General features: G+C 43.7%; 1 protein-coding gene across 1 annotated transcript in view; it reads left to right on the forward strand.

Moving 5' to 3' along the window:
- The window catches only part of SLC28A3 (solute carrier family 28 member 3), a 95531-nt gene that overhangs the window by 6089 nt on the left and 61595 nt on the right, over positions 1-27847 (forward strand). Inside the window, exons 2-6 of the mRNA XM_077474854.1 lie at positions 20731-20820; positions 21497-21555; positions 23418-23509; positions 25743-25932; positions 27320-27464. Coding sequence (XP_077330980.1) covers positions 20731-20820; positions 21497-21555; positions 23418-23509; positions 25743-25932; positions 27320-27464 — 576 coding nt within the window. The remainder of the gene's footprint in view (positions 1-20730; positions 20821-21496; positions 21556-23417; positions 23510-25742; positions 25933-27319; positions 27465-27847) is intronic.

The raw sequence follows: 27847 nt of genomic DNA on the forward strand, positions 1-27847 counted from the left end.
GTATTAGTTCTGGTTTTAGGTGCTGAAAGTGGTACAATTATTTTGCATGGAAATTTGGCATTTTATATTGTAGTCCTGTAATTCTTAGGCCGCGTACACACGGGCGGACTGTTCGTCCAACTTTGTCCGCTGAACAGTGTTTCAGCAGACAGTCCGCTCGTGTGTGGGCTTCAGCGGACAGTTTCAGCGGACAGTCTGACGAACAAAGTTTTTCGGAATTTCCGTAAGACTGTCCGCTGAAACTTGGTTTGAGCGAACAGTCCGCTCGTGTGTAGGCTTGTTCGGCAAACTAAGTCTCGCGCATGCTCAGAAAGAATTTACACGGCGAAGGTTGCATTGCAGTGTATCGGACGTCGAATTTCTCGTCCCGTCGTACGTGCCGTTCACGTCATCGCGCAAGTTTTCAGCGGACTGTTCATTCGTCGTGTGTGGTCAAGTCCGCTCATGCTAATTTTGAGCGGACTGTTTGTCAAACTGTTTGACGAACAAAGTTGGGCGAACAGTCCGCCCGTGTGTACGCGGCCTTAGGAATAACTCTCTTAAATCTGTTCAAACCAGAGTCTAGCAGACATCCCGGGTATGATAAAGTTTATAATATACTAAAGAATAATAAAAATTATTCAATAATGTAATCAAATCCTAAAACACTGAAAAAGGGACACTTTCTGGTTGCTATGGACAATCTCCAAATTTCAGGCAGAAAAAACTGTATTTATAATATAAAAGTGCATGCAGGGCATTGCACAGACCACTAGGGACAAAGGGGGTGTGTAATTTTTTTATACAGTACTGTAATTTGTAAGATTACAGTACTGTGTGTGTTTTGTGTCTTTTTACTTTTTTGAATTTGGCACCGATCTCTGCTCCCGTGCGCCGTAACGTCGCAGGGGACAGAGCACGGCGGCACTCGGGCACTGTGTGAATCGAGCGGAGGACGGCTCGATCACACACCACGGAGGACAACGCTGGATCCAGGGGACAAGGTAAGTAACTCTCCCTGTGTCCTCCCTGTATCCAGCGATGCGATCCCGAGTCTGGCTCGGGGTTACCGCTCGTGGAACTAAAATCCCAACCCGAGCCAGACTCAGGGATCACTGCTAGGGAGGTTAATCAGTGGCCATACTCTTTACGCTGTTAACACTGAGCACTTTGGAGACAACGTTTGTTAGAGAACACCTCTCCTTCCTGTTGTGCAGAATTTCTAAACCAGTCTACAGAGTGTGTACAGGTCTCTTCCCTCAGCATTTCTGCCATCTCGTTGTCACTGGGAGAGTGGCAATGCTCTGGATGCTGCTTATTGGACACAGGAAACACACTTCTCCAAAACTCCAGGCTTGTTCTCCTTCCCAGGGCCCCCTCTGTATCTCTCTCTTTCCTGTGACTCCAGGCTAGGCCCTAGGTACTGTGTGTCAAAGGGTCGGTCCTAGTATATGGGGAATGGTTGGTCAGTCGGTCGGTCCTAGCAATAAAAAAACATTAAGGCTAAGTTCAGATTAGCGTGATGCGGGAACCAGTGCCATTACAGTGCAGGTTCCCGCATCTCTTCCACAAGCAGTTCACACTGCCCTCTGCGAACCACTGCGGGTGTCAATACATTGTTAATAACACCCCCAGAACGGTTCACAGATTGCAGTGCGAACTGTGTATTCATACAGGAATCGGATCGGTGAGAACACCCATGCGATTTGATTCCATTGTGAGGAAAAACAAGTTTCTGCACCTTTTTCTGTGCGAATCTAATGCGAGTTCAACCATACAACTGTATGGCTGAACTTGTATTGCTCAGACATCGCATGTGATCCACTCCTGCATTGCGGGTGCAAATCACATGCGATGTTTGGGATCTCACTAGTCTGAACCTAGGTTCAGAACGCTCTTGAAAGCACCTGCTTATATACCTAACATTCTATAGTAAATGCCCTCTTATACTCCGTTAACATCTGTATGTGTGCACATCCTGGGTAGAGCAGCCTATTAATTTTAATGGGCTGCCCTACCTGCGAGAAACGTGGGGAAAGAAGTCACTAACCCTTTTCAGAAGGCATCATGCAGTTTAGCAAGCCTGAAATCGCTCCTCTGCAGCTGATGCATGGAAGTGCCATTAGGAATTAATGGTATCTCTGCACGTCTGATAAAGTGCGGCATGTTTCTCTGCAGGTTGCGAACATGCAGAGATGTGAGCCTATGCCTTTGAGGCTGATAATGTTTATAAAAGCTAGTAGTTAATTACAAAATGTGCTAATCCTATATTCACGCCTTCACTGATTAGTGAATCTGGATAACCATTAACAATATTCACAATGTTTTTGCACCTGGCTAAAGTCAAGCTTTCCTAGCCAAGTAGCAAACATGGCAGATTGCCCTGCTAATTCTATAGTAAATGTTGCTGTATTCAATAGGAATACTCCAAGGAATTATAGATCAATTCAGCTTTTGGTAAAATAGCAAATTTGCAGCCTAGAACTGCTAAGTTTTATTCAGTACCTTATATAAAACATTATTCAATTCAGAAACATCTACCAACACAGTATTTGCTTCATTGCTTGGCTGTCACGTTAAATCTGCTGCTTTAATAACTCATGGATCACTGACTCAGAACAAGTATGCAGATCAGGATTATTGAAGTCACTGATTTTGAAATTATGACTGAAACAGATTTCATGGTGTAAGAAACAAAGTGTGGCCTGTGTGGACAGGAGGATGTGGGGAAGAGAGAAAAGCAAGGTATACACCATACACCCTACACCAAAAACTGTCTGGAAAAAAAATGCTCTATAAGGCCCCTTTCACACATGCGGACAGTATGTCCGGATTTCATCCATCCGTTTGCGGATGAAATACGGACATACATGCATCCCTATAGGATAGCGGGTGTCTGCGGATGAACATCCGCAGACACCTGCTATTGTCCGCCTCCGCTACTGTCCGATTCTGCAGACGGAGGAAAATCTTATTTTTCGATCCGTCTGCAGAGCGGATCGGATGAACACGGACAGACGGTCCGTGCTCATCTGATCCCCATAGAGGAGAGCAAAGAGCTGACAGGGCGGTCCCTGCACAGTTTGCGGAGACCGCCCTGTCCACCGCCGGCTCAGCGGGAACAACGAAGCGATCCCCGCTGAGCAAGCGAATCATCACGGGACGGATCATTACTGATCCGCCCCGTGTGAAAGGGGCCTAAAAGGTCATACAATGGAGGTTGGCAACCAGTTGAATTGTGATCTACCCATCAATCGTGGGTAGGTGACAGGTAGACTGCGATCCTTCCTTGCCAGGGGCTGCATTTACTGGTCCCAATCCCTCGCTGTGTTCATTCATAACTGAAGCATAGTAAACTGCTGCTCAGCACAAAGAATTTCCCATTCATTCACTATCCAGTGCAGCTGATGCTGCAGAGAAAGGGGCTTGAGAATGCCTGAACTCAGTGCCTTTGTCTGCCTCAAAAGTGAGATATCTGTTTAGACCCCTGATATTTCATCAAAGGGGCCAATGGGGCTTCAAAAAAAACAAAACATTATTGTAAAAATACTACTGACAAAGTCCCTTGCCCTACTAACACCATCCACTGCCCTACTGACACCAACCTCTGCCCTACTAACACCATCCACTGCCCTACTGACACCAACGTCTGCCCTACTAACATCATCCACTGCCCTACTGACACCAAGCTCTGCCCTACTAACACCATCCACTGCCCTACTGACACCAACCTCTGCCCCGCTGACACCATTCAGTCCTTTGACATCGTTCACAGCCCTACTGACACCGTCCACTGCTCTACTGAATTATACTGTCAACTTTTAAAGCAGTGTAAGATTATATATTTGTAACATTTGTTTTTTATATTTTGCTAAGTTTTCCTTACCATTTTAAGTTAGGCCTTACTAGTTAATCGCTTAAAAACAAATAAGGTGGCCAAACACCAGTGACCGTTGATCTATTTCACATTGTTCATGTAGATCTCCGCCTCTCAAACATATTTTCTTTTATTTGAACATTTTATATGGACTTTCTTTGTGTAGCGAGGTCCCGGGCCCCTTGAGGCCTAATGGTGACCTCAAGGGTTAGGGACAGCTGACATCCTTCTGTGTAGATTGGGTTGCAAGACATGGTGGGTGTAATGTAAGGTAGATTGATGGGCGCCAGACACTTCTTGAATGCAAAGACATTTATTGTCTCTTGAACAGAACTGTGGCAGAGAGGGTTGGGGCCAGGACACACTTAAGTACATGAAATGCCAATTGGCAGACTCCTAGAACTTTTATAGGTAGACAGTCATGCAGGGAAAGGCATCCAGCTGGACACCACATCTGCATGAGTAGGAACACTGTTTCCTATGGAAACAATCTTGAAACAGTTTCTAACAAAGGTTGTAATGAAGTTCCTCACTGCTTCTACAATCTCTCTGATCTTCACCCAACTGAGCTCCCAGTCTATCACTTAGACTTGCTGATCCACTGCCAATGGATTTCCTGAGCTCTTCCAAACTTCTTTCTCAGTATCTTCTTCAAGCTTCATCCCCATGTCCCTGCTGGGTCCCTATCATGGCACTCACTGATACACCTCAAGTGTCACCCCACTGGCCTGCTTGGTACCTGGCTTGTTGCACAATAATGCTCTGCAAGCGTCACCTTCATTGGCTGGGTCCCTGGCTTGACATCTGCTGAAGTTTCCTAATTCTTCGCCATCCCCAGGTGGTGAGAATACTGTTCTGGTACTTGCTTCATCTACTCACAGTGGTCCCTGGTAATAAGGTGGATGGTTCTTTAGTGGCAACAGCTTTCTCTTACCTCCGACCACAGCAGGTTCTCCAGCCGGCAGAACCGTTACTTCTGGATGGACTCCAAGCCGGAATCCCAACCCTACGCTGCTAGACAGCCTAGCAGCCAGCTGTCCCCGGGATAGGCCTCAGATCTGTGGCCTAGCAGCCTGGGGCAAAATGACACATGTCAACCCAGACAGGCATCCAGGTGTCAAAGAACCCGATCACCTGCCTCCACCCAAATAAATAGGCTCTCCCAGCAGGCCAAGGGACCCAAGAAAATCCTAGCCCATTGGCTGAGACACACCATTTATTCCTAATCTGTCCTTGCAATGCCCTTGTCTTATCTAATGCCAAAGATACCCAGCCATCTAGTGACGAAAGAGAGAAGTGCAACAATTCCAGAATTAGGGTGAAATCAATTGACCTCCTATCAATTGGCTAAGGCAACTACCACTTGACAGGTAAATTTAATAGCCACCCTGCCTAAATATAAGGGTGCTACATCTGTTATGCTGTAATTCAGCTTTAATTTGACAAAAGTTCTTCATGCATATTAGTATTAAGTAGTTAGTAAAACCGAGCTTACATATTTCTACTGTCTGCAGCAAAGCAGGGATTGTGAAGAGCAGGCAGTTGAAATGAATATCTATTTTACTCTTTCTTGCAGACTATCTTAATAAAAACCTACATAACCAGCAATACCTTAAACAATGTGGCCATAGTTCAACAATGGCTGCTTATTGCATGCCAAATAACACACAAGGAAGAGAAAACTATTTTTTATTTTTAACAAAGTTACTTTTGTTTCAAATTGTTACACATAACATTGTGGTGTTGTGTCTTGTCCAGTCATGTAATTCTGTAATGAAAATTTGTCCCAGGCTCATCTCAGGGTAACCACTAATTACATATCAAGACACAAAAAGCAGTTGCGGAAATGTATATAGTAGTTGGGGAAACTTATAGTAATCACCATAATTCAAAATTATGTTCTACAAAAAATTATTGTTTTTGATAGGGTTAAAAATGTCTAGATAATATTTTACAATTTAAAGGGAACTTATCCTTTATAAATATGGAGACTGTCATGACTATTTAGCAAAAGCTAGGAGCCTGCCTGTCCTTAAATGTCTGTGATGCCGCCTACACACGACCGGACTTTCCGGCAAACTAGGTCCAACTAAATCAGCCCATCGGACAATCCGATCATGTGTGGGCTAATCCGATTGTTTTTCACATAAAAAAATCCGACAGACCTAGAAAAAGAACATGTTTCAAATCTGTCTGACGGACTCAATTCCTATCGGGAAAACTGTTTGTCTGTATGCTGGTCCGACGGACCAAATATGACGCAAAGGGAAGCTATTGGCTACTGGCTATTTAACTTCCTTTTTTAGTCCCGTTTACATAATCACGTTCAAAACGAATGGACTTTTGAACGGACTTAGTCTGTTCATGTGTGGGCAAGTCCGTTCATTCGGAAAGTCAGTCGGAACTCCGCCGAAAGTCCGTCGGGAAGACTGTTGGACCTAGTTTGCCGGAAAGTCCGGTCGTGTGTACGTGGCATTAAACTTCTGTGCACGCTAGAAGAGGAATGGCTAAACAGAACATTCCATTCATCACACACTTTTTAAGGAGCTCTACTAAAGGAGGCAACAGTAATGTATGTAGACATGGATTTTAAAGTGCCCCTGTTCCCATGCTATGAATGTCAAATGATTTACGTATTCTCAACAAGTAGTAAAAGAGTATTACAAACCACTCTTACCTCTCCAGCTGCTTTTGGGCCTCATACACACTAATGTCTAATTTATACATATTAAGATGCATGTCTTCTGGCAGTGTCTTAGGGACAGAAAGCATAGGGACAGAAAAACATATGAAGGTCAAGATGCTTCTGCATTCCCAATCATGCTTTTACTTTTCTATTGTGATGTTTCCCTTGGTGGAGGCCAACTAATTTTTCTAAGGCCGCGTACACACGCGGGGACTGTCTGCCGAAACTAAGTTCGTCAAACAGTCCGCTCAAACTTTTGAATGAACGAACACGCCCACACACGGCACTTTTTGAGCGGACAAATACGGCAAACTTTGTTCGTCGTACTAAGTCAGCGCAACTTTTGAAATGAACGGACTCGCCCACACACGAGGCAACAGTCCGCTCATTTCGAGCGCGTGTGCAGGTAGGCGGGGCCCGCGACGGAGACGTCGCGGGCTCCACCGCCTGGAATGTACTTAAAGGGGAACCCCAACGCCGAAAAAAATCGGCGTGGGGGTCCCCCCAAAGTCCACAACAGACCCTTGTCCGAGCACGCTACCCGGCCGGCCAGGAAAGGGGGGCGAGCGAGCGCGCCCCCCTCCCGAGCCGTACCAGGCCGCGTGCCCTCAACATGGGGGGTGCCTTGGGGAAGGGGGGGCCGCGCGGCCCCCCCACCCCAAAGCACCTTGTCCCCATGTGGATGAGGACAAGGGCCTCTTCCCGACAACCCTGGCCGTTGGTTGTCGGGGTCTGCGGGCGGGGGGCTTATCGGAATCCGGGAGCCCCCTTTAATAAGGGGGCCCCCGGATACCGGCCCCCCACCCTATGTGAATGAGTATGGGGTACAATGTACCCCTACCCATTCACCTGTAAAATAAAAGTACCCCAAAAAAAAAACACAACACACGAGACAAAATATTTTATTGCACAGCTCCGGGGGTCTTCCGTCTTCGGGGGTCTTCTCGCCGGACTCCTCCGCTATCTTCTTGTAGCTCTTTTGCTAGCGGAGGAGCCCGGCTTTCTTCCTCCCCGCCGCCGGCCTCTTCTCCCGACTTCGGGGGTCTTGTCCCCCTCTTCGGTCTTCTGTCGCCGCCGCCTTCCGTTCTTCTGCCGGGCCACCCCGCCCCCTTACGATGTCATAGTCCCCATGTGACCAACCCATGTGACATATACCATGTGACACCGCCCCATTGTCACTATATAAGTGGCCGCGCAGCGCGGCTCTGGCATTCCGGCCGGAGAGAGCGACGTGTCAACATCTCCTGGAGAAGAAGAAGAACAACAAGAAGAAGAACGGAAGGCGACCGGAAGGCGACAGCGGCGACAGAAGACCGGGCCACCGCCTCTAAAAGAGCTATAAGAAGGCGCGGTGGCCCGGCAGAAGAACGGAAGGCGGCGGCGACAGAAGACCGGGCCACCGCCTGTAAAAGAGCTATAAGAAGGCGCGGTGGCCCGGCAGAAGAACCGAAGAGGGGGACAAGACCCCCGAAGTCGGGAGAAGAGGCCGGCGGCGGGGAGGAAGAAAGCCGGACTCCTCCGCTAGCAAAAGAGCTACAAGAAGATAGCGGAGTAGTCCGGCGAGAAGACCCCCGAAGACGGAAGACCCCCGGAGCTGTGCAATAAAATATTTTATCTCGTGTGTTGTGTTTTTTTTTTGGGTACTTTTATTTTACAGGTGAATGGGTAGGGGTACATTGTACCCCATACTCATTCACATAGGGTGGGGGGCCGGTATCCGGGGGCCCCCTTATTAAAGGGGGCTCCCGGATTCCGATAAGCCCCCCGCCCCCAGACCCCGACAACCAACGGCCAGGGTTGTTGGGAAGAGGCCCTTGTCCTCATCAACATGGGGACAAGGTGCTTTGGGATGGGGGGGCCGCGCGGCCCCCCCTTCCCCAAGGCACCCCCCATGTTGAGGGCACGCGGCCTGGTACGGCTCGGGAGGGGGGGCGCGCTCGCTCGCCCCCCTTTCCTGGCCGGCCGGGTAGCGTGCTCGGACAAGGGTCTGTTGTGGACTTTGGGGGGACCCCCACGCCGATTTTTTTCGGTGTTGGGGTTCCCCTTTAAGTCCATACCAGGCGGCGGGGCCAGCGGCGTCTCCTTCGCGGGCCCCGCCTACCTGGAGACGCGCTCGAAATGAGCAGACTTTCCTCCGAGCGGGAACAGTTTGCTCATTTCGAAAGTGGCCTACACACGGGCGGACTGTCCGCTCAAACCAAGTTTCAGCGGACAGTTTTTCGGAATTTCCGAAAAACTTTGTTCGTCAAACTGTCCGCTGAAACTGTCCGCTGAAGCCCCACACACGAGCGGACTGTCCGCTGAAACACAGTTCAGCGGACAAAGTTGAGCGAACAGTCCGCCCGTGTGTACGCGGCCTAACACTTCAGCCACTATTGGGGAGTGAAATCTGCAATATGTGAAGGCCCACAATAACCTGTTTTAATGAGGCATTTGGACTTAATATACAGTGCATCCAGAAACTATTCACAGTGCTTCACTTTTTCCACGTTTTGTTATGTTACAGCCTTATTCCAAAATGGATTAAATTTATTATTTTCCTTAAAATTCTACAAACAATACCACATAACATCAATTTGAAAGAAGTTTGATTGAACTCTTTGCAAATTTATTCAAAATAAAAAACAAAAAAAAATCACATGTACATATCATATGTATCATATGTACATAAGTATTCACAGCCTTTGCTCAATACTTTGGTGAAGCACCTTTAGCACCAATTACAGCCTCAAGTCATTTTTAATATGATGCTACAGGCTTGGCACACCTATTTTTCTGGAGTTTCCCCCATTCTTCTTTGTAGGACCTCTCAAGCTCCATCAGGTTGGATGGGGAGCGTCAATGCACAGCCATTTTCAGATCATTCCAGAGATGGTCAATCGGATTCTGGCCACTCTACCATACAGGCCTGCTTGGTGGAATGCTGTAGAGATGGTTGTTCTTCTGGGAGGTTCTACTCTCTCCCCAGAGAAATGCTGGAGCTCTGTCAGAGTGACCATTGGGTTCTTGGTCACCTCCCTGACTAAGGCCCTTCTCCCTCGATCGCTCAGTTTGGCCAGACGGCCCGCTTTAAGAAAAGTCCTGGTGGTTCCAAACTTCTTCCATTTACGGATGATGGAGGCCACTATGCTCATTGGGACCTTCAATGGTGCAAACTTTTTTCTGTACCCTTCCCCAAATCTGGGCCTTGATACAATCCTGTCTCGGAGGTCTACAGACAATTCCTTGGACTTCATGGCTTGGTTTGTGCTCTGATATGCACTGTTAACTGTGAGACCTTATATAGATAGGTGTGTGCCTTTCTAAATCATGTCTAATCAACTGAACTTACCACAAGGAAGACCAGTGGAAACAGGACGCACCTGAGCTCAATTTTGAGTGTTATAGCAAAGGCTGTAACATAACAAAATGTGGAAAAATTGAAGCTCTGTGAATACTTTCCAGATGCACTGTAATGTGCTCATACAGTGGTCATGAACTGAGAGAAACATAAATATTTTTTATATATAGACAGGCAACGGGGGTTATTTACTAAGGAAACTCCACTTTGCACTGCAAGTGCACCTGGAAGTAAAGTCACTATAGATCGGAGGGGGACATGCAAGGAAAATAAAAAACAGCGTTTTAGCTTGCACATGATTGGATGATAAAATCAGCAAATCTTCCACTCATTTCAGATCTACCCCTTATATTTAGAGCGACTGCACTTCCAAGTGCACTTGCAGTGCAAAGTGGCTTTGCCTTTCGTAAATAACACCCAATGTGTTTTTGGTATCTGTTCTTCAAAGTAAATAGTTTTACTCTCGACAATACAGATCGATGTTGAAAATTTGTTCTGGCTGCTTGTGCACTACACAATTTAATAAAACAAAAGGAACTTACGTTGGCTGAAGATATTGATATATATATTCTGATCAGAGTGCTCATTCATATATTTGTGTCCACAACACAATGCTTTGAATATTCACAGTGCTTTTGCTAATTTATTTACCGTATATACTCGAGTATAAGCCGAGATTTTCAGCCTCTTTTTTGAGGCTGAAAGTGCCCCCCTCGGCTTATACTCGAGTCATCGCCGTCTGACTGCTCGATCAGCGTATCGAGCAGACAGACGGCGGACATACTACAATTCGAAAGCCGCGCCTCCGCCTCCGCCTCCGCCTGTGATAGGCGGAACACTCAATTTCCCAGCAGTCAGTGTTCCGCCTATCACGGACATCCGCTCATCCTCGTACTACGGACGAGGATGAGACGATGTCCGTGATAGGCGGAACACAGGCTGCTGGGAAATTCAGTGTTCCGCCTATCACAGGCGAAGGCGGAGGCGCGGCTTTTGAATTTTAGAATGGCCGCCGAGGCGCCGACGAAGAGCGGCGATCCTGGCAAGGCACGGGACGGAGGCAAGGCAAGGCACGGCACGGGACGGGACGGAGGCAAGGCACGACACGGGACGGAGGCAAGGAGGCAAGGCACGGCACGGGACGGAGGCAAGGAGGCAAGGCACGGCACGGGACGGAGGCAAGGAGGCAAGGCACGGGACGGAGGCTCGGGACACAGGCTCGGGACACAGGTAGGCTGGACACACACACACACACACACACACACACACACACAGGGATGGATGGATGGAGACACACACACACAGGGATGGATGGATACACACACACACAGGGATGGATGGATGGAGACACACACACACAGGGATGGATGGATGGAGACACACACACACAGGGATGGATGGATGGATGGAGACACACACACACAGGGATGGATGGATGGATGGACACACACACACACAGGGATGGATGGATGGATGGACACACACACACACAGGGATGGATGGATGGATGGACACACACACACACAGGGATGGACGGACACACAGGGATGGACGGACACACAGGGATGGACGGACACACACACAGGGATGGACAGGCATGTCTCACCCTCGGCTTATACACGAGTCAATAAGTTTGCCAGTTTTTTTGGGGGTAAATTGGGGGCCTCGGCTTATATTCGGGTCGGCCTATACTCGAGTATATACGGTACTTCTTTTTATGGTTTTCTGTACTGGCAAAGCAATTGCAGGTAACATACAGGCATAAATTGGAGCAGTTGCCCATAGCAAACAATAAGCTTCTAGCTTTATTGGCAAATCCCAGATTGCCAATACGTAAAGTTTATATGTTGCCTGTGGACATTTCATCTTGCTGGTGTCCTTTGAATGTCATCTCATTTGTGTCATTTGTTTTAAATATGTTATTATAATGTTTTATTTCACAATGTATGCAAGATTGTATTAATAAAATTACAATATTGTTTATAGTGCCATTTATGTACACAGTGCTTCAGTTTGTATTCATTCACATCATAGCATGCATGAGGGTAAATAAACCTTCAGCCTTTAGAACTGATTGTTTTTAACCACCGATGGGCCGGTTCACACTGCGGCGCGAGGCGAGGCGACACGGCTCGCCTCGCCTCGCTCCCGCAAGTTGTCCCCATTGAGTACAATGGAACCGTTCTGAGAGGAGCGACTCGAGTCGCTCCGACTCAGAAAAAAGGTTCCTGTACTACTTCGGGGCGACTTCGGGGGCGACTTGCATTGACTTCTATGCAGAAGTCCTCTGCAAGTCGCCGCTGACCCCCCCTGCAAGTCGCGGCGAGGAAGTCGGAGACGCCTCGCCGCGGCTCGCAGTGTGAACCGGCCCTAAATCTTAGCATGTTTCTTAATTTACAAAAATTGTGTCCAAAAATTATATTACCTTAGGGCAGTGATGGCGAACCTTGGCACCCCAGATGTTTTGGAACTACATTTCCCATGATGCTCAGCCACACTTCAGAGTGCATGGGCATCATGGGAAATGTAGTTCCAAAACATCTGAGGTGCCAAGGTTCGCCATTACTGCCTTAGGGTGTCCAATTTCTAAAAAGTGGTAATTTCAGAGATGTTTGTACTGCTCTGGCATTTTAGTTTATATAGGGTATTGACAGGGGGACGGATGAAAGGATCCAGACCATCCTCAGCATAGTAGCTACTACTGGTAGCCACCCTGGGCACACAAAGCAGGTGCTGCTTCCATCACATGACGCAACCGAGAGAGGAATTCCATTGTTCTGAGTTGCCCTGGTCTGGCAAGTGTGTTTTATGGAGAGTGGAGAGCTGTACTGAGGTGGAAGAGCTGTACTGAGGGGGCAGAGCTGTACAAAAGGGCAAAGTAGAGCTGTACTGAGGGGGCAGAGCTGTACTGAGGGGGCAGAGCTGTACAAAAGTGCATTGTAGAGCTGTACTGAGGGGGCAGAGGTGTACTGAGGGGGCAGAGCTGTACAAAGGGCAAAGTAGAGCTGTACTGATGGGGCAAAGCTGTACTGAGGGGGCAGAGCTGTACAAAGGGCAACGTAGAGCTGTACTGAGGGGGCAGAGCTGTACAAAGGGCAAAGTAGAGCTGTACTGAGGGGGCAGAGCTGTACAAAGTGCAAAGTAGAGCTGTACTGAAGGGGCAGAGCTGTACAAAGGGCAAAGTAGAGCTGTGCTGAGGGGGCAGAGCTGTACCAGGGAGAAGAGCTGTACTGGAGGGGTGGGAGGCGAGCTGCAGTTGGGGGGAAAGAGCTATACTTGGGGGGGGAGGAGCAGAGGTATGGGAAGGATCTGTACCAGTGGGAGTGGGTGGTGATCTAAACTGTGGGGGGGGCGGAGGATTTGATCTTAGGGAAGGAGGGGGGAGGGGCATTGGGCTGTGGGAGAGAGGTTTTTCTTTTCTTTTTTTATTCTGTCTACTGACTGTGCATTACCCCTGTACTCTGTGTTAAAACCCTGCACTTTGTGCATTATGCACTCCTGACCCTTGTACTCTGTAGTTTACACACTTCTGACCCCTTCACTCTGTGTGTTATTTACTCCTCACCCCTTCACCATGTGTGTTATGTACTTCAGACCCCTGTATTTTGTGTGGTACTTACTCCTGACCCCTTCACTCTGAGTGTTATGCACTCCTGACCACTGTCCTTTATGCGTTACATACTCTTGTCTCCTGTACTCTATGCAATGTGTACTCCTTACCTCTAAACCCTGTGCATTGCACACTCCTGACCCCTGTACTCTGTACCTTAAACACTTCTGATGCCTGCGATATATATCCCTACCACTGTTAGTTAATTTTTTTGTTCTTTTTTCCTTTATATAGTATAAAAAAGCAAAATTTATTAAATACCACCAAAAGAAAGCTTTGTTTCAAAAAATATATTTAAAATGCATTTGGGTACAATGTTGTATGACAGAGTAAAGCCCCATACACACGATAGGACTTTGTACAAACTTTCCCTTGGATTTTTGTACAAAGGGCGTCGGCCCTGAACTTGTATTGCATACACACGGCAGGACTTTTTCAGCCAACTTTCATCAAATCACGTGGTTTTTCTGCTCTTTACCGCCCCCTTTGGTCAACTTCTGTATTGTTGTCTGATCTTTTGCATTGGTTCTGAGCATGCCTGTTTGTACTTTGTACAAAAGTCCTATGGTTTTCTGTACACACGATCAGACTTTGCTCCATCGGACTTTTGCTGCCAGAAAGTTTGTCCGTTCGCACAGCCAACAAAAGTCCGATGAAAACCAAAAAAGTTTGTCCGATGGAGCGTACACACGGTCGGATGTTGCTCCAAAACAGCTAATTTGCATGTTTGTTGTCAAAAAGTCTGATCGTGTGTATGGGCCTTAACTGTCACAACAGTGAAAACTTTAAAAAAAAAAACGGCCAGGACAGGAAGAGGGTTAAAATGCTGGTCCCGAAATAGCTAAATAATGTTTTATTAGGGTTATAAAGTAATTGTGTGCAACCGTATTTATTCATCATAAACATAATGGTTATTATTATTATTTTTGCTACTACAACTCTAAGTTTTTTTAACTGGTTGCTAGTAGTTCAGCTATGCTCACAGCTCTTCAACTGGCTGCCCTAGATTTACACACACTTTATGTTAAAATCAATGACACATATTGTCACAATTAACACTGTCAACTGCTTCAGTGAGAGCCAGGAAGTCCCATCCAAATCTTTTTGTGGGACCCCATGCTTCATAGTAGTAGTAGTAGTAGTGAGCTATGACAAGTCTTAGGCAAGTGGACAAACCCTCAATTACTGCCAACATTCTATTGGTGCATTTTAATGTCTGGGGGCTACACAAAGATGATCTAAGATGATTAATTTATAGAAGTGAGGATAGATACTGAAACATGCACTTCACTTCAATAGTAGAGCTCCTCCTATGCCTGTATACTTAAAGTATACTTAAAACATTTTAATGTGATTGTAAAGGATTTTTTTCAAACAACAAACATGTTATACTTACCTACTCCACATCTGCAATGGTTTTGCATACAGCAACCCTGATCCTTCTCTCCTCTGATTGCTCGCTAGCGGTCCTGGCTCCTTCTCCCCGCTGAGTTCTCCCTCCCGAACCTGCTCTGTGTACTTAAAATACTTAAAGGAGAAGTACAGCCAAAGCTCTCCTGCAGATAACAGGAGTGCAGTTTGTTCTGCACTTCTGTGACCTGTTTTCAGCAGACAGCAGGCTGAAACAGAGCAGAGTCACCAGCTCTCTGCTCACAAGGCACTTAGAACAGAGCGATCAGCGCTGTTTAATCACTCAGTTCTCAGTCTTAGAGCCGGTGGGGGACAGATGCAGCATCTAGGTAAATATGATTCTTTAAAAAAAAAATCCTGAACTTCTCTTTTAAAGTATACCCTAAAAATGAACTTCTCTTATTTGGTTTGTTATATACCAGTGAAACTATTGTGTTATATCTATTCAAAAAGTGCAAAAAAGGCAATCTAGCCTGCCAGAAATCCAGTGCTGTCCAGTGTCCTGTGTAATCTTATCTCAAACGTGTTATCAGGGAGCGTGTTTGCACTACAGAACACCCCCCCCCCCTCGTTACAGAGAAGAGCAGTATATAAGGGGGGGGGGTTACAATGCTGCTCCCCCAGATACATTACAGTGAGTTAGCGTTGTCACCCTAGGACAGGAAATGTGTTGCTGGCAGGTTTACCAAGTGAAAATAAAAGAAAATGGGTCTGTAAAAAAATAATATTAATGTAGCCACCGCTTCCAAAGTCTGGTATACTTCTTTATATTACATATTTTTCTTGGGTTTAAGCACACTGTAACTGCAGGGCAACTGTGAAGAACAATCTAGGAGAGGTCAGTCTATGCAGAGCAAAAGCACCATGAAAGTCTCTGCTCCAACTATAGTGACAGATGCTTTACTTTGAGTAAGGGCTTTATTTACATGGTGATCTAGCTCAAGTGGTAGAGAGAAATCGAAATACATGAAGCGGAACTAGAACTAGTATGGCAGCATGACAAAGCCACTCTTTCTGCTACACGGAAACCCTAATGCCATGTACACACAACCATATTTTCCGTCAGAATAAACTCTGACGGTCTTTCCGATGAAGTTCCTCTGAAACTGACTTGCCTACACGCAATCACACCAAAGTCCATTCATTTAGAACGTGATTATGTACGACGGGACTAGAAAAAGGAAGTTCAATAGCCAGTAGCCAATAGCTGCGTAGTTTTTGGTCCGTCGGAATAGCATACCGACTAATGGTTTTCCCAATAGGAATTGGTTCCTTCGGAAATATTTAAAACATGTTCTATTTCTAGGTCAGAATTTTTGAAAAAAAAAGTCAGATGAAGCCCACACATGATCGGAATATCTGATGAAATGATTCCGTCTGACTTTTTCTGCCGGAAAGTCCAACCGTGTGTACACGGCATAACACCTCTCCTTACAGTTCCACTAGTTAATTGTGACTGCCATATTATACATTGTTCTTTTGATGATGTCCTATTTTTATGTTTATAACAAATGTATTCTGCTAACTACTGTATAGCTTATATTCTATTCTATTGAATTCTTGAGATTAGGGCTTTGCACAACAGGAATTGTCTATATATGGAGCAGTATACTGTATTTACAGGCTTAAAAATTGTGGCAATTCCTCCTATCCCTAGAGGTGAGGCGTGTATTTGTAACGTGGGAGTAAAAAGTTATGAGTGTTGTGATTCCACTGTAGGTTGCAGTTGCTGATTTATTGGATATTTATAGCTATGACTGACTTATGAATTACTGACTCAGAAAGAGTAATTATGAATAGTGCTATGATTATCACTGTGTAGTCATACACATTTCTTAATTTGTTAATGAGCCCACCATATGGGAACACCTAAGGTCACAAAAGAACAACTTTTAACATCAAGTATAAAATTGCTGTCATAAGGCAGTGCTAGAAAATATTGGTGGCCACACAAAATATTGACACTTTGGGCTCAATTTGGACATTTTCACTTAGGGATGTACTCACTTTTGTTGCCAGCGGTTTAGACATTATTGGCTGTGTGTTGAGTTATTTTGAGGGGACAGCAAATGTACACTGCTATACAAGCTGTACTACATTGTAGCAAAGTGTAATTTCTTCAGTGTTTTCACATGAAAAGGTATAATAAATTATTTACAAAATTGTGAGGGGTGTACTCACTTTTGTCAGCTACTGTATAAGCACTGTGAGACCTCCTTTGTTGAAACTAGTACATCTGGTAAGCTGCCTTGCATGACTAGTCTTATCCCAGTGTTGGACCATTAGAGCAAATTTTCCGAGAAGCACTGTTTCACAGAGTTTTAGTTTGTTGGAATTGGGACTTTTTTCAGACTATTTCACAAATGATCAACACTTTTTGGATTTGTGCATCTGAACTTTTCCTGGACTTGATCATTTTTATGATGGGGTTATTTATTTATTTATGCACTAGCACTGTGGTTTCATTTTATAATGGTATTTATGAATGTGACAAATAATTTTTTTTCATTAATAAGGTCATTGCTTACACGTAATCACACATATTTGCTGATTGTCAGCTTGTATACAATTTAAAGAGGCAAGTGCACATGTTGTTCATTTATATTATTGGTTAAGTCCGGTGTTCAGACTTGAATAGGTGCTCCTACTATTATTGGTCAGAGCGTGGGTCTTTTGATTTTTTACTTATAAAAGGCAAGAGTGCTAAACACTCTCCGGGCCATTTAGAAAATAGGTAAAGCTTTAGGCCAGGTTCACATGATTGCAGTGCAATACTACAAACACATTAAAGTGGAACTTTCACTCTCTCAAACACTTCTAATCTTTATGCTGCTAACATTAGTAAATAGATAGGAAAGTATATCATAATTACTTGTTTTCAACTTGTTTTTGTATTTCCTCAGTTACTTCCTGGTTTTCAAGTAAATCATCTCATACTTCCCAGGAGTCTTTAGGAAGGGAGAGAGGATTCTCAGCTCAGCCCATGCTTGGGCTAGGGGCAGATGGATTCCAGGAAGTAAATGCTACATGAATCATCTGCCCTTACTCAAGATGGCCACAGCCAGAAATGTCAGGGTTTTTTTTTTTTTCAAAATGGTTTCTCAGTAAAATAAAGCAGCAAGACATGGATGGATGGAGGAGTATGCTTTGAATATTAAAAATGTAATTAAAAATTAATTATATAGCTTTTTTTGGTTTGTGGTGCTCAGATGCAATGCAGTTCCATTTTAATGTGTGTAACCTATTTATCTGTCGTTTAGTAGGGCAGCCAATTCATTTTTATTGGGCTGTCAACATACCACAATGCAAAAAAAAAAAAAAAAAATGCAGGCCCATGCATGGGTGATTCACATCTGTGAGTTGTGGTGTGCTAAAATGCAGGTCTGCTGTGGTACATAGAGGATTTAGTTGGGGCACTGTTGAAAATAAATGGCTTAGAAACAAACTGCACCAATTCCCACATGTTGCTATGCATTACCACTCTGCAAATATGTGAATCTGGCTGTAGATCATTGATAACTAGGGGATACAGCTTCATGAAATACTATAATGCAAATAAAGCCATAGAGCAGGCAGCTCTATTCATGAAGGTTAATTGGAAAGTTTCAATGTTTCAGTGCCAAAAGCAAAAAGAGCTTTCTGTCAGGTTACCAGAAGTTGCAGTGTTACTTCCCTGCAGTGATTACAAATCAACAAATTAAACAGGAAGTGAGAGAAAATCTCTACAAAGTGAAGGGAATCTCCCCTCTTAGAAAGCTGCTGCCAGAATATGTGTCCCCATAATAATATATACGCTCACCTTTTATTTTTTGTGAAAACACTTTTGGTCTCAGTGACAATGATTACCTATAAAAATAGAAGGAGTAAATCTATTAAGAAAGGACATAGACAACAATAAAAATATTACAGGGTTCTAACTATTTCTTGCTTTATCCAAAACAATAAAAAGAATATTTAGCAATACATTTACTTTAAGCTATTGGGTTAGCATAACAATCAGTCAGATAGCATTTGCAGAAGGTCAGACTGTCACAAACAGCAGCCTCTATATGTATCTCATGACAGGTGTATAATATAATATACACCTACACACATACACATAATATATCAATAATATTCCAAATATTCTAAAATGACATGGTAATCTGATGAATGAATGACTTGCAAAAAAGATAGGGAAACATTTTTATGGTTAATGTTAGATCTAAGTTATTAAAAAAAAAAAAAAAAAAAAAATATATATATATATATATATATATATATATATATATATATATATATATATATATATATATTGTGATGGGCAGGCTCAACTGGCATTAGCAGTGCATGAGACAGGGGCAACCAGATACAGTCCAAACAGGTTTGTCCTGCACTTTTATTTATCCTGTTAAACGACTGCTTTGACTTGACTTTGACAAGCTCTCTCCACCTGAACGATGTCCTGTACATCATTGTATTGTACTGTACAGTACAGAATTTTCATGTGTGTTCCATACTTATGCAAATTAAAACAAAATTTATTGAGCTGGAGTTTTGTGTTTAGACCTTTCTTTCACAATACAGTTCAGTACAGTAGTAGGAATGCTTAAAATATTGATTTCTTGTGACTCCTCGTTTAAGAACCAATTTGTTTAAGGGCCTGATCGTTGGAGCGGAGCCTGGTCGTTAAGTGAGGAGTACCTGTACCTTATTGACTCTAATGCCCACTTCATAGCCAGGTATTTCCTTTACACTAATAAATAGTTCCTCTCTGAAGAGGTTAGTGTTCAGCTGAGGTATGTTACTGGATGACCAACGTCAGAGGCATCAGTTTGTACAAGCAATTATTGACTGAAATTGAGAGTGGTTAACTCTGATCTCTTACACAATACTACCCTCATCTCTTGAAAAGCTCTCTATGCCTATTTATTCAATTCAGGACTAGACTACTTTAGTGAGGGCCATAAGTGGAGCAGCTATAGTAACAAACTTAGGCATAAACCTTGGGTAGTAGTCTGCCTAAGGCCAACTTTTAATGTTTCAGTGTTGCCTATTGAAGGCATTACGACCCCTGCCCAATGCTGTTTACCATCCCTGCCCAATGCTGTAGCCCATATTTCAGGCTCCTCCAATGCCTATCATGCATTGTTTTGGATTGTCTGATAACAAGCCTTACAAATGAAGTCTTGAACTTCCAGGATCTTCTGTAGGTGGGAATCCTAATCAAGACAAAAAAAAATAACATATTCTAGATATGCCTAATCATATCTTTTTTGTAGGTCTAAGAAAGAATGCAGTCCACTGTTCTTTGAAATGAGGCCGGGCTGGTACAAAATGTTTGTGTATCCCACATCAGCCAGAAACCATCCCACCTCATCTGTCTGAGAAACCTAGATTACACTTACACACCATCCACAATCCTACCCACCAGCAGCTCAAATAAATATAAATATATACATATATAGTTTTAGCAAGCAAGGGTCAAAACATTTGTTACTTCCTATCCCATTGGTGGTAGTTACAAAGACATGATGTTGGGGGAATCTCATTATTATTGATATCTGTGTCCCACTTTGGTAGAAGCCACTGAGTAAGAGGAGGTTTCCCTAACAGGTGTAAAAGCATGACAGAGGTTCTAACACTTTGCCATTCTGGCAGTCCACACCAAACTCTAAAACTATAAATTAGAAAAACTTTTGCTGGACATTCAAATTCTAGAACTATTAGGGAATTTATGATCTACATTCCATTAAAGACTCAGCTACAGCTTATCATTGCGTTTATATTTTTTTGATTTTTTTTACAAATGGTTAATAGTACACATAACCTGTTTTTCTTATTATTAGAATGATGATTCTGAATACAAAGACACACCTAACAATAATGATTTTCAAGACAGGAAGCATGCGAATAAAGATTCTATCATTATTAGGCAGGTAAGATAAGCCAATAATATGAGTATGTGTAGTAATACTAAGGTTAAAAAAGTTTTGTGGCAAAACGTTTACTGTATATCAATTCGCTGCACATTTACATTGCTGACAATAACTTCTGCACAACTATAAATGAGCTTCAGAGAAAAAAATTGGGCAAGCAGTCAATTATATACTGTAGTAAGGACTTGGTCGTGTAGCAGCATTGACACTGCAGCTCTTATTCTTATGGAAGCATCCCCCAAGTAAACTACGCACATATACAAATACCCAATGTTAAGATGGCTTGTTTTCTAAACTACCCTTACAAGGAACACTAAGTAGATTCAGTAATTAGCTCATGTGTGGGAAGAAAGTAACTTTCCTCCTTAATCATAATTTGTTTAATTACAACTTAGGTAGATTGAAATGTAAATCCAGTTGCATCATTATAGTATTGTGTATTTATGCAGTCTTCATGAAAAGTGACTTCAAAGTAATACTGAACATGTGGATCTGTAACATATGCAAGCTAGAACTACTGATCCTTAACATAAGACAGCTTGTGATAAGTATATGGAGAAATTGTTTGTGATATCTTTCTAAATTGTAGTTACAAACCTCATTAATATTTAAAATGTAAGCGTATTTAGAATTTATTTTATTGGTTCTTTATCACTTTTTTGGATCTTCCATTTAGCTAGAAGACAGTCCACTGCCTCCGGCTAAATATGATGATGCAGATGAAAAACATAAGAGGTAAACTATTTATCAAATATAACTACAATAGCCAAAGATCTAAGTAAAAGATACTTTCTCAATGTATAGCAATTGAAAAGCACTTCTTGGGTTCAAATACCAGTACCTAGGCATAAGAAAAGCATATTAGAAGAATTTTGTTGTCAGTCTACCGCTGACAGGAGGAAAGCATTTCTCATACTCCCACACTCCAGTGACCACTGATATTGGGACTATTGAGACATTGTAACTTTCTGGCAGCTCTCAAGATGAAGGGCTGCATCAGGGAACTGGGCTGTGCAATTACACCTGGGTGTATATGATTATGTCTTCCTTTGGCAAGTATCCTCGACTGGGAAATAAATCTTGAGCCTGGGTGCCGCCTGAGCGAAGATAGTGCCATCCTATAGCAGAGAAAGAAAAATGAGCTCTTTAAGCAGCAAATACAATTATACTCATGGATTCATTAGCACATCAGTTAACATGAAAAAATAGATTGGAGGCCAGGTCTGTTTTAAAAAAAAAATTGGATTCTATGGTTAAAACACTTGCACTCTGCGATTATTTTTTAGACTGACTGCAAAGGGTAATTTTTTGAAACTCAGAAAATTTGCTCTTTTTTGAAAACATTCCATTTGCTTCCAAGTCATGTGCCACCAATATTCATGTAACTTTGCATCAAAAAAGTAGAAAAATAGCAGATACTCCCCTGCAAGCTTCAATTCCCACACCACCACAGACGACAGGAGTTGGTTCCTTGTAGTTGTCAGCCACTACAGTGGACTCCACGACTGCTCCAAAAGAACAAAGGGGAACTGCTCACTGTATTGAAAGCACTGTATTGAAAGCCTCAAATCTGTTTATAAACCGATTCAATAAGTAGACCAGTCCATCCAAGGTACAAAACATCCTAACAAATTTAATTTAATAAAGAGCTTACACATAAGCGCATTAGAGTGTTTTGTACCTTGGATGGACTGGTCTGTTTGTTGGACCAAATAATAAACAGATTTGAGGCTCCCAATACAGTAAGTGGTTCCTCAGAGCAGTTGCATCGAAAAGGTGATAATAATTTTCTGTGCAGCCATTACATAGCACAGTGGCCTATAAACTTTAGAATGCAATCTTTGTGTAGTCGGGCTTCTACTGCCTACAGTTAGGTGAGCATGTTCCTTCTTAAAGGGTGAAAGGATGAGAAGGTTTGACAATCTCAAATTTCAAGCAGTAAAGAAGTTTATTTGTATGAATAATTGCAAAATTATATTTAACACTAAGGGCTTGTTTACATTAGTGTGTTGTGGTACCACATGGAAAAAAAAGCATGGATTCCAGCAATTACAACGCAGTACTACAATATACAGTGACCCATTTAGCACAGTACGATACTATTCCCCAATGCACTTGCATTTTAGCTCATTACAATGCTGAATGTGATCTGTGTGTTGTAGTGCACTGCATTAAAAAAATGCTACATGTCCAGTTTTAGTGTATTGTGGAGTTTTGGAAGCCCATTGGGTTTCCTATTGGTCCAAACAATTGGGCTGTTTATCTCAACATGCATAGTTACGCACTAGTATTACCAGGCCTTTTATAGTTGGGTAGATGTTTTTTAATTGATTTCCCGCTGCTCTTATATTCTACTATGGAAGTAAACCAAGAGCTCCACATCAAAATAGGCTGAGAAAACATTGATATAGCAGATGCAGATATCGCTAATGATAATTTAGTAGTGTTAGCACTGCTGCACACAAGGCACATGTAAGCCTGTATCAGAGCAGAGAGCAAGTGCCAAAGCATAACCATCATTGTAACATTTATAAGTACTGCTAAGTCAACACTGTTCATTTTATGTCTCTTTAATCACCTTAAATCTTTCCTCACAGTTGCTTTGAAATGAAATATGATGCTGCATGTACCTTCTACAGGAAACATAAAACTATAATAAAGTATGTCATCTATAGCATTTTGTTGGCAGGTAAGAATATAATACCACTGAGCTAGACAGTTTCAAAGATATCATTCCTAGCAAGAGAATTATTTGCAAGACACGGTACTTACAAATAGTATATATATTTCATTTACCAGATCGTGTTGTTTCTGTAATAAAACTGGCAATAGCCAGCACATACTTAAAGGATCAGTCCACCCAAAATAAATAACTAATGCCACACTGTACTGTAATGTACACACGACCGGACTTTCCAGCAGACTAGGTCCGACGGTCTTCCCGACGGACTTTCGACGGAGTTACGACAGACTTCCGAATGAACAGACTTGCCCACACATGAACTAAAGTCCATTCATTTTGAACGAGATGAGGTACAACGGGACTAGAAAAGGAAGTCAATCTTTTATTGGTGAGATTGACACCTTGCGAGGCCCATCACAGGAGCCGGCACCTGGTATGAATTTTAAGGGGAACCCCTACACCGAAAAAAACTGTGTGGGGGTCCCCCCCAAGGTCCATACCAGACCCTTATCCGAGCACGCAGCCTGGCCGGTCAGGAAAGGGGGTGGGGACGAGCAAGCGCCCTCCCTCTCCTGAGCCATACCAGGCCGCATGCCTTCAACATGGGGGGTGGGTGCTTCGGGGAAGGGGGCACCCTGTGCCCCCCCACCCCAAAGCACCTTATCCCTATGTTGATGAGGACAAGGGCCTCTTCCCTGGCCGGTGGTTGTCGGGGTCTGCAGGCGGGGGGCTTATCGGAATCCGGGAGCCCCCTTTAATAAGGGGGTCCCCCAGATCCCGACCCCCCACCCTATGTGAATAAGTATCGTACCCCTACCCATTCACCTGGGGGAAAAGTGTCAATAAAAAAAAACACACTAGACAGGTTTTTAAAGTATTTTATTAGGCAGCTCAGGGGGTCTCTTCTGTCTTCGGGGGTCTCTTCCAACTCCTCCGCTCTCTCTCCGGCCTCTTCTCCCGCTCTCCAGCCTTCTCTCCCGGTCTCTGGTTCTTCTCCCGCTCTCCGGCCTCTTCTCTCGCTCCCCGATTCTTCTCCCGGGCTCCTCCGCTATCTTCTGCTCTTTTGCTAGCGGTGGCCCGGTCTCTTCCATCATCTTCTTCAATGTTCTCTTCTTCTGAGGTTGACACAACACTCTCTCCCGCTGTAATGCTGTAGGCACGGTGCGCTATGACTTATATAGGCAAGGGATGGGGACACCAGGTGATGTCAGTCCTGGGGTCACCAGGTGATGCACACTCCCGGGGCTGTGCCATCATAAGGGGCGGGGTCACCAGGTGACATCACCCAAAGCACCCACCCCCCATGTTGAGGTCATGCGGCCTGGTACGGCTCAGGAGGGAGGGCGCTCGCTCGTCCCCACCCCCTTTCCTGACCGGCCAGGCTGCATGCTCTGGTAAGGGTCTGGTATGGACTTTGGGGGAACCTCCACACGTTTTTTTGGCCCCTTAAAATCCATACCAGACCGCAGCGACATTGTCGCCTCTCTCTAACGCTCGCTGCAATAGGAATATGTGTTTTTCCTATTGCAGGGAGCGCGAGATGTACAGTACAGATGTACAGTACCCTGTAGCCGAGAACCAGTGTGAAACATTCTTGCGGGCATGTGCTGTAGCTGCCCTTGCATCATATTTGGTCCGTCGGACCAGCAGACAGACGAATGGGCTTCCCGATAGGAACTAGGTCCGGCGGAGTTTCGGCGGGAAGATTTAAAACATGTTCTATTTCTAGGTCCGTCTGATTTTTTGAAAAAAAAAGGCAGATGAAGCCCACACACGATTGGAATGTCCGACGGGATCGTTCCATCAGACCTATTCCACCAGGAAGTCTGGTCATGTGTACGCAGCATTAGTGTTTCATAGATTCAGGAGCCTTAAACCACCTGACCCTTTTTTCTCTCTCTCAGGGACTCTGGGGAAATCCAATGCAAACACCTCTCGATCTAAACAATTGCTATGTCCTCATGGGGGAATCTCAATCTCCCTGTTGAATTCTTTATTCTTTAATATTACAGAGGATGCAACAGCCATAGCTAGCTAGGTGGTCAGGGAGAGTTTTAAGACCTATAGCAGGAACATGTCACATGACCTAGAAGTGTACAGTGAATACAAAACTCTTTTTTGGATATAGCGACTATTTGCTTGCTGCTTATATAACAATTATTTCTATTGTTTCAGTCATTGTTTCAAAATGTGAACGGTAATGCTGTGTGTTCTAAAGCGCTATTTGTGTTTTCCTTAGGTATCCTGGCATTGGTGATTGCAGCTTGCGTGTTGAACTTCAGAAGGGCATTGGCTCTCTTTGTACTTACTATACTGGTCATCTTTTTTGTATGCTGGGATTTATTTATTGACAGATATGAAGGCAAAATTGTGACATTCTTCTCACCGGTTGGAGCATTCCTCAAGAAACAATGGTTTTGGATGAAATGGTAAATAAATATTATTGCTGAGTTTACTTTTTATGATTACTACGCAGTCAATGCACACATGTACAACTGAAAATGGAACTAAACTCTTGTAATCAACATTACTTATTGTAGCCACCCTGGCAGTATGAATATGTCAGATTTTTGTATCTCAAAGCGGTACAATTGTTTTGCATAGAAATTTGGCGTTTTGTATTGTAGGCCTGTAATGCTTAGCAATAACATACTTAAATCTGTACAAACAAGAGTCTAGTAGATATCTGAGGTATGATAAAGTTTGAAACACAAAATCATAAATTATAATATAATAAATAACTATAAATAATTATAAAAAATAGTAATATAATAATAATAAAATTGATTTCCCCATCAATCACTATCGCTCAATTCTGCAAGTGTTCTAATTTACTATCGCTGTTTTCTAGCTGGTCTAAAACCATTTTTGACGTAAAGGAACACTTTTCAGTTGCCATGGACAATCTCAAGTTTTCAGGCAGAAAGAACAGTATATATCATATAAAACTGCATTCAGGGCATTGGACAAAGCACCAGGGACAAAAGGGATGTGAAATGATTTCATACAGTAATGTAATCTGTAAGATTACAGTGTACTGTATGTGTTATGAATTTTCTATTTTTTTAATTTGCCGCTGTGCTCTGCCCCATGCGTCGCGCCGCTCGCAGGAAATGGAGCCCGGGACACAGAGCTTCGGGCGGAGGACACAGCCCGCAGACACAGCAGGGGGACATCGCAGGATCCTGGGGACAAGGTAAGTAACCTGTACCAGGATCCTGCAATGCAATCCCGAGTGTGGCTTGGGGTTACCGCTAATGGTACTGAAATTTAACCCCCGGAGCCACACTCTGGAAAACCGCCAGGCTAGCATTAATACATAGACTGGAAAGTATATCATATTTGCTTGTTTTAAACTGTTTTGTTTACATTTATTCAGTTACTTCCTGATTTCCAGGCCTTGGCAAATTATGTCATACATCCTAGGAGTCTTCAGGAGGGGAGGATGGTCTTCCCAAGCTAAGCACACCCTGCTACCTGCATGTGTGAGCTAAGGGCAGATGGATTCCAGCAATTATATGCTACATAAATCACTTGCCTTGGCTGCAGCCAGAAATGATAAGGGGGTGTTTTTCAAAGTGGTTTCTCAGCAAAATTAAGCATGGAGACATAGATGGATATGTGCATTTGTTTTTAATATTAAACCTGAATTAAATGGAATTTTTTCAATTTGTGTTCCTCAGATACCGTTTTAGTTACTTTTGAATCTCTGTAGTATGCTGTCTATGATTACTATGATTATTATTATTATTGTAAAAAGTATTTCAATATTTTTGTTGGCTATGTTGAATTTTACAATTGCTGTCTTATCCTTAGGTTAATATGGCTAAGCCTGGTTGCTGCCATTATATTGTGGCTTATTTTTGACACTGCAAGAATGGGAAGCAATCAACTGATTTCCTTTGGTGGCCTTGTGATGTATATACTCCTCATGTTCATATTCTCTAAGCACCCAACTAAGGTATGGAACAAATGTCTGGAAATATACAGGAACTGATCCTTTCACTACATTCAAAAGGAGCAAATTATTATTTTGTTTTACTTTAAAAGCTATTCAAATATAGAAAAGGTAATTTAAAGTTAAAATAAAGGCTACATACAGTATGTAGCCATTATTTCCACTTTACAGTACCTTTTGTATATTTTAACCACTTGCCGACCAGCGCACGACGATGTACATCGACAGAATGGCACGGGCAGGCAAATGGGCGTACATGTACGTCCCTTTAAATTTGCCGCCCTGCCACCGGGAGCGCGCCGCCGGCGGCGCGCTCCCACGCTGGTCGGGACCCCCGTGAGTCCGGTCGCGGGACCCGCGGACTCGATCGCCGCGGGCATCCCCGC

This window comes from Lithobates pipiens, unplaced genomic scaffold (assembly GCF_037356315.1).
Source record: "Lithobates pipiens isolate NorthernLeopardFrog02 unplaced genomic scaffold, aLitPip1_a1.2 Scaffold_13, whole genome shotgun sequence".
In the NCBI taxonomy this organism is placed as follows: Eukaryota; Metazoa; Chordata; class Amphibia; order Anura; family Ranidae; genus Lithobates; species Lithobates pipiens.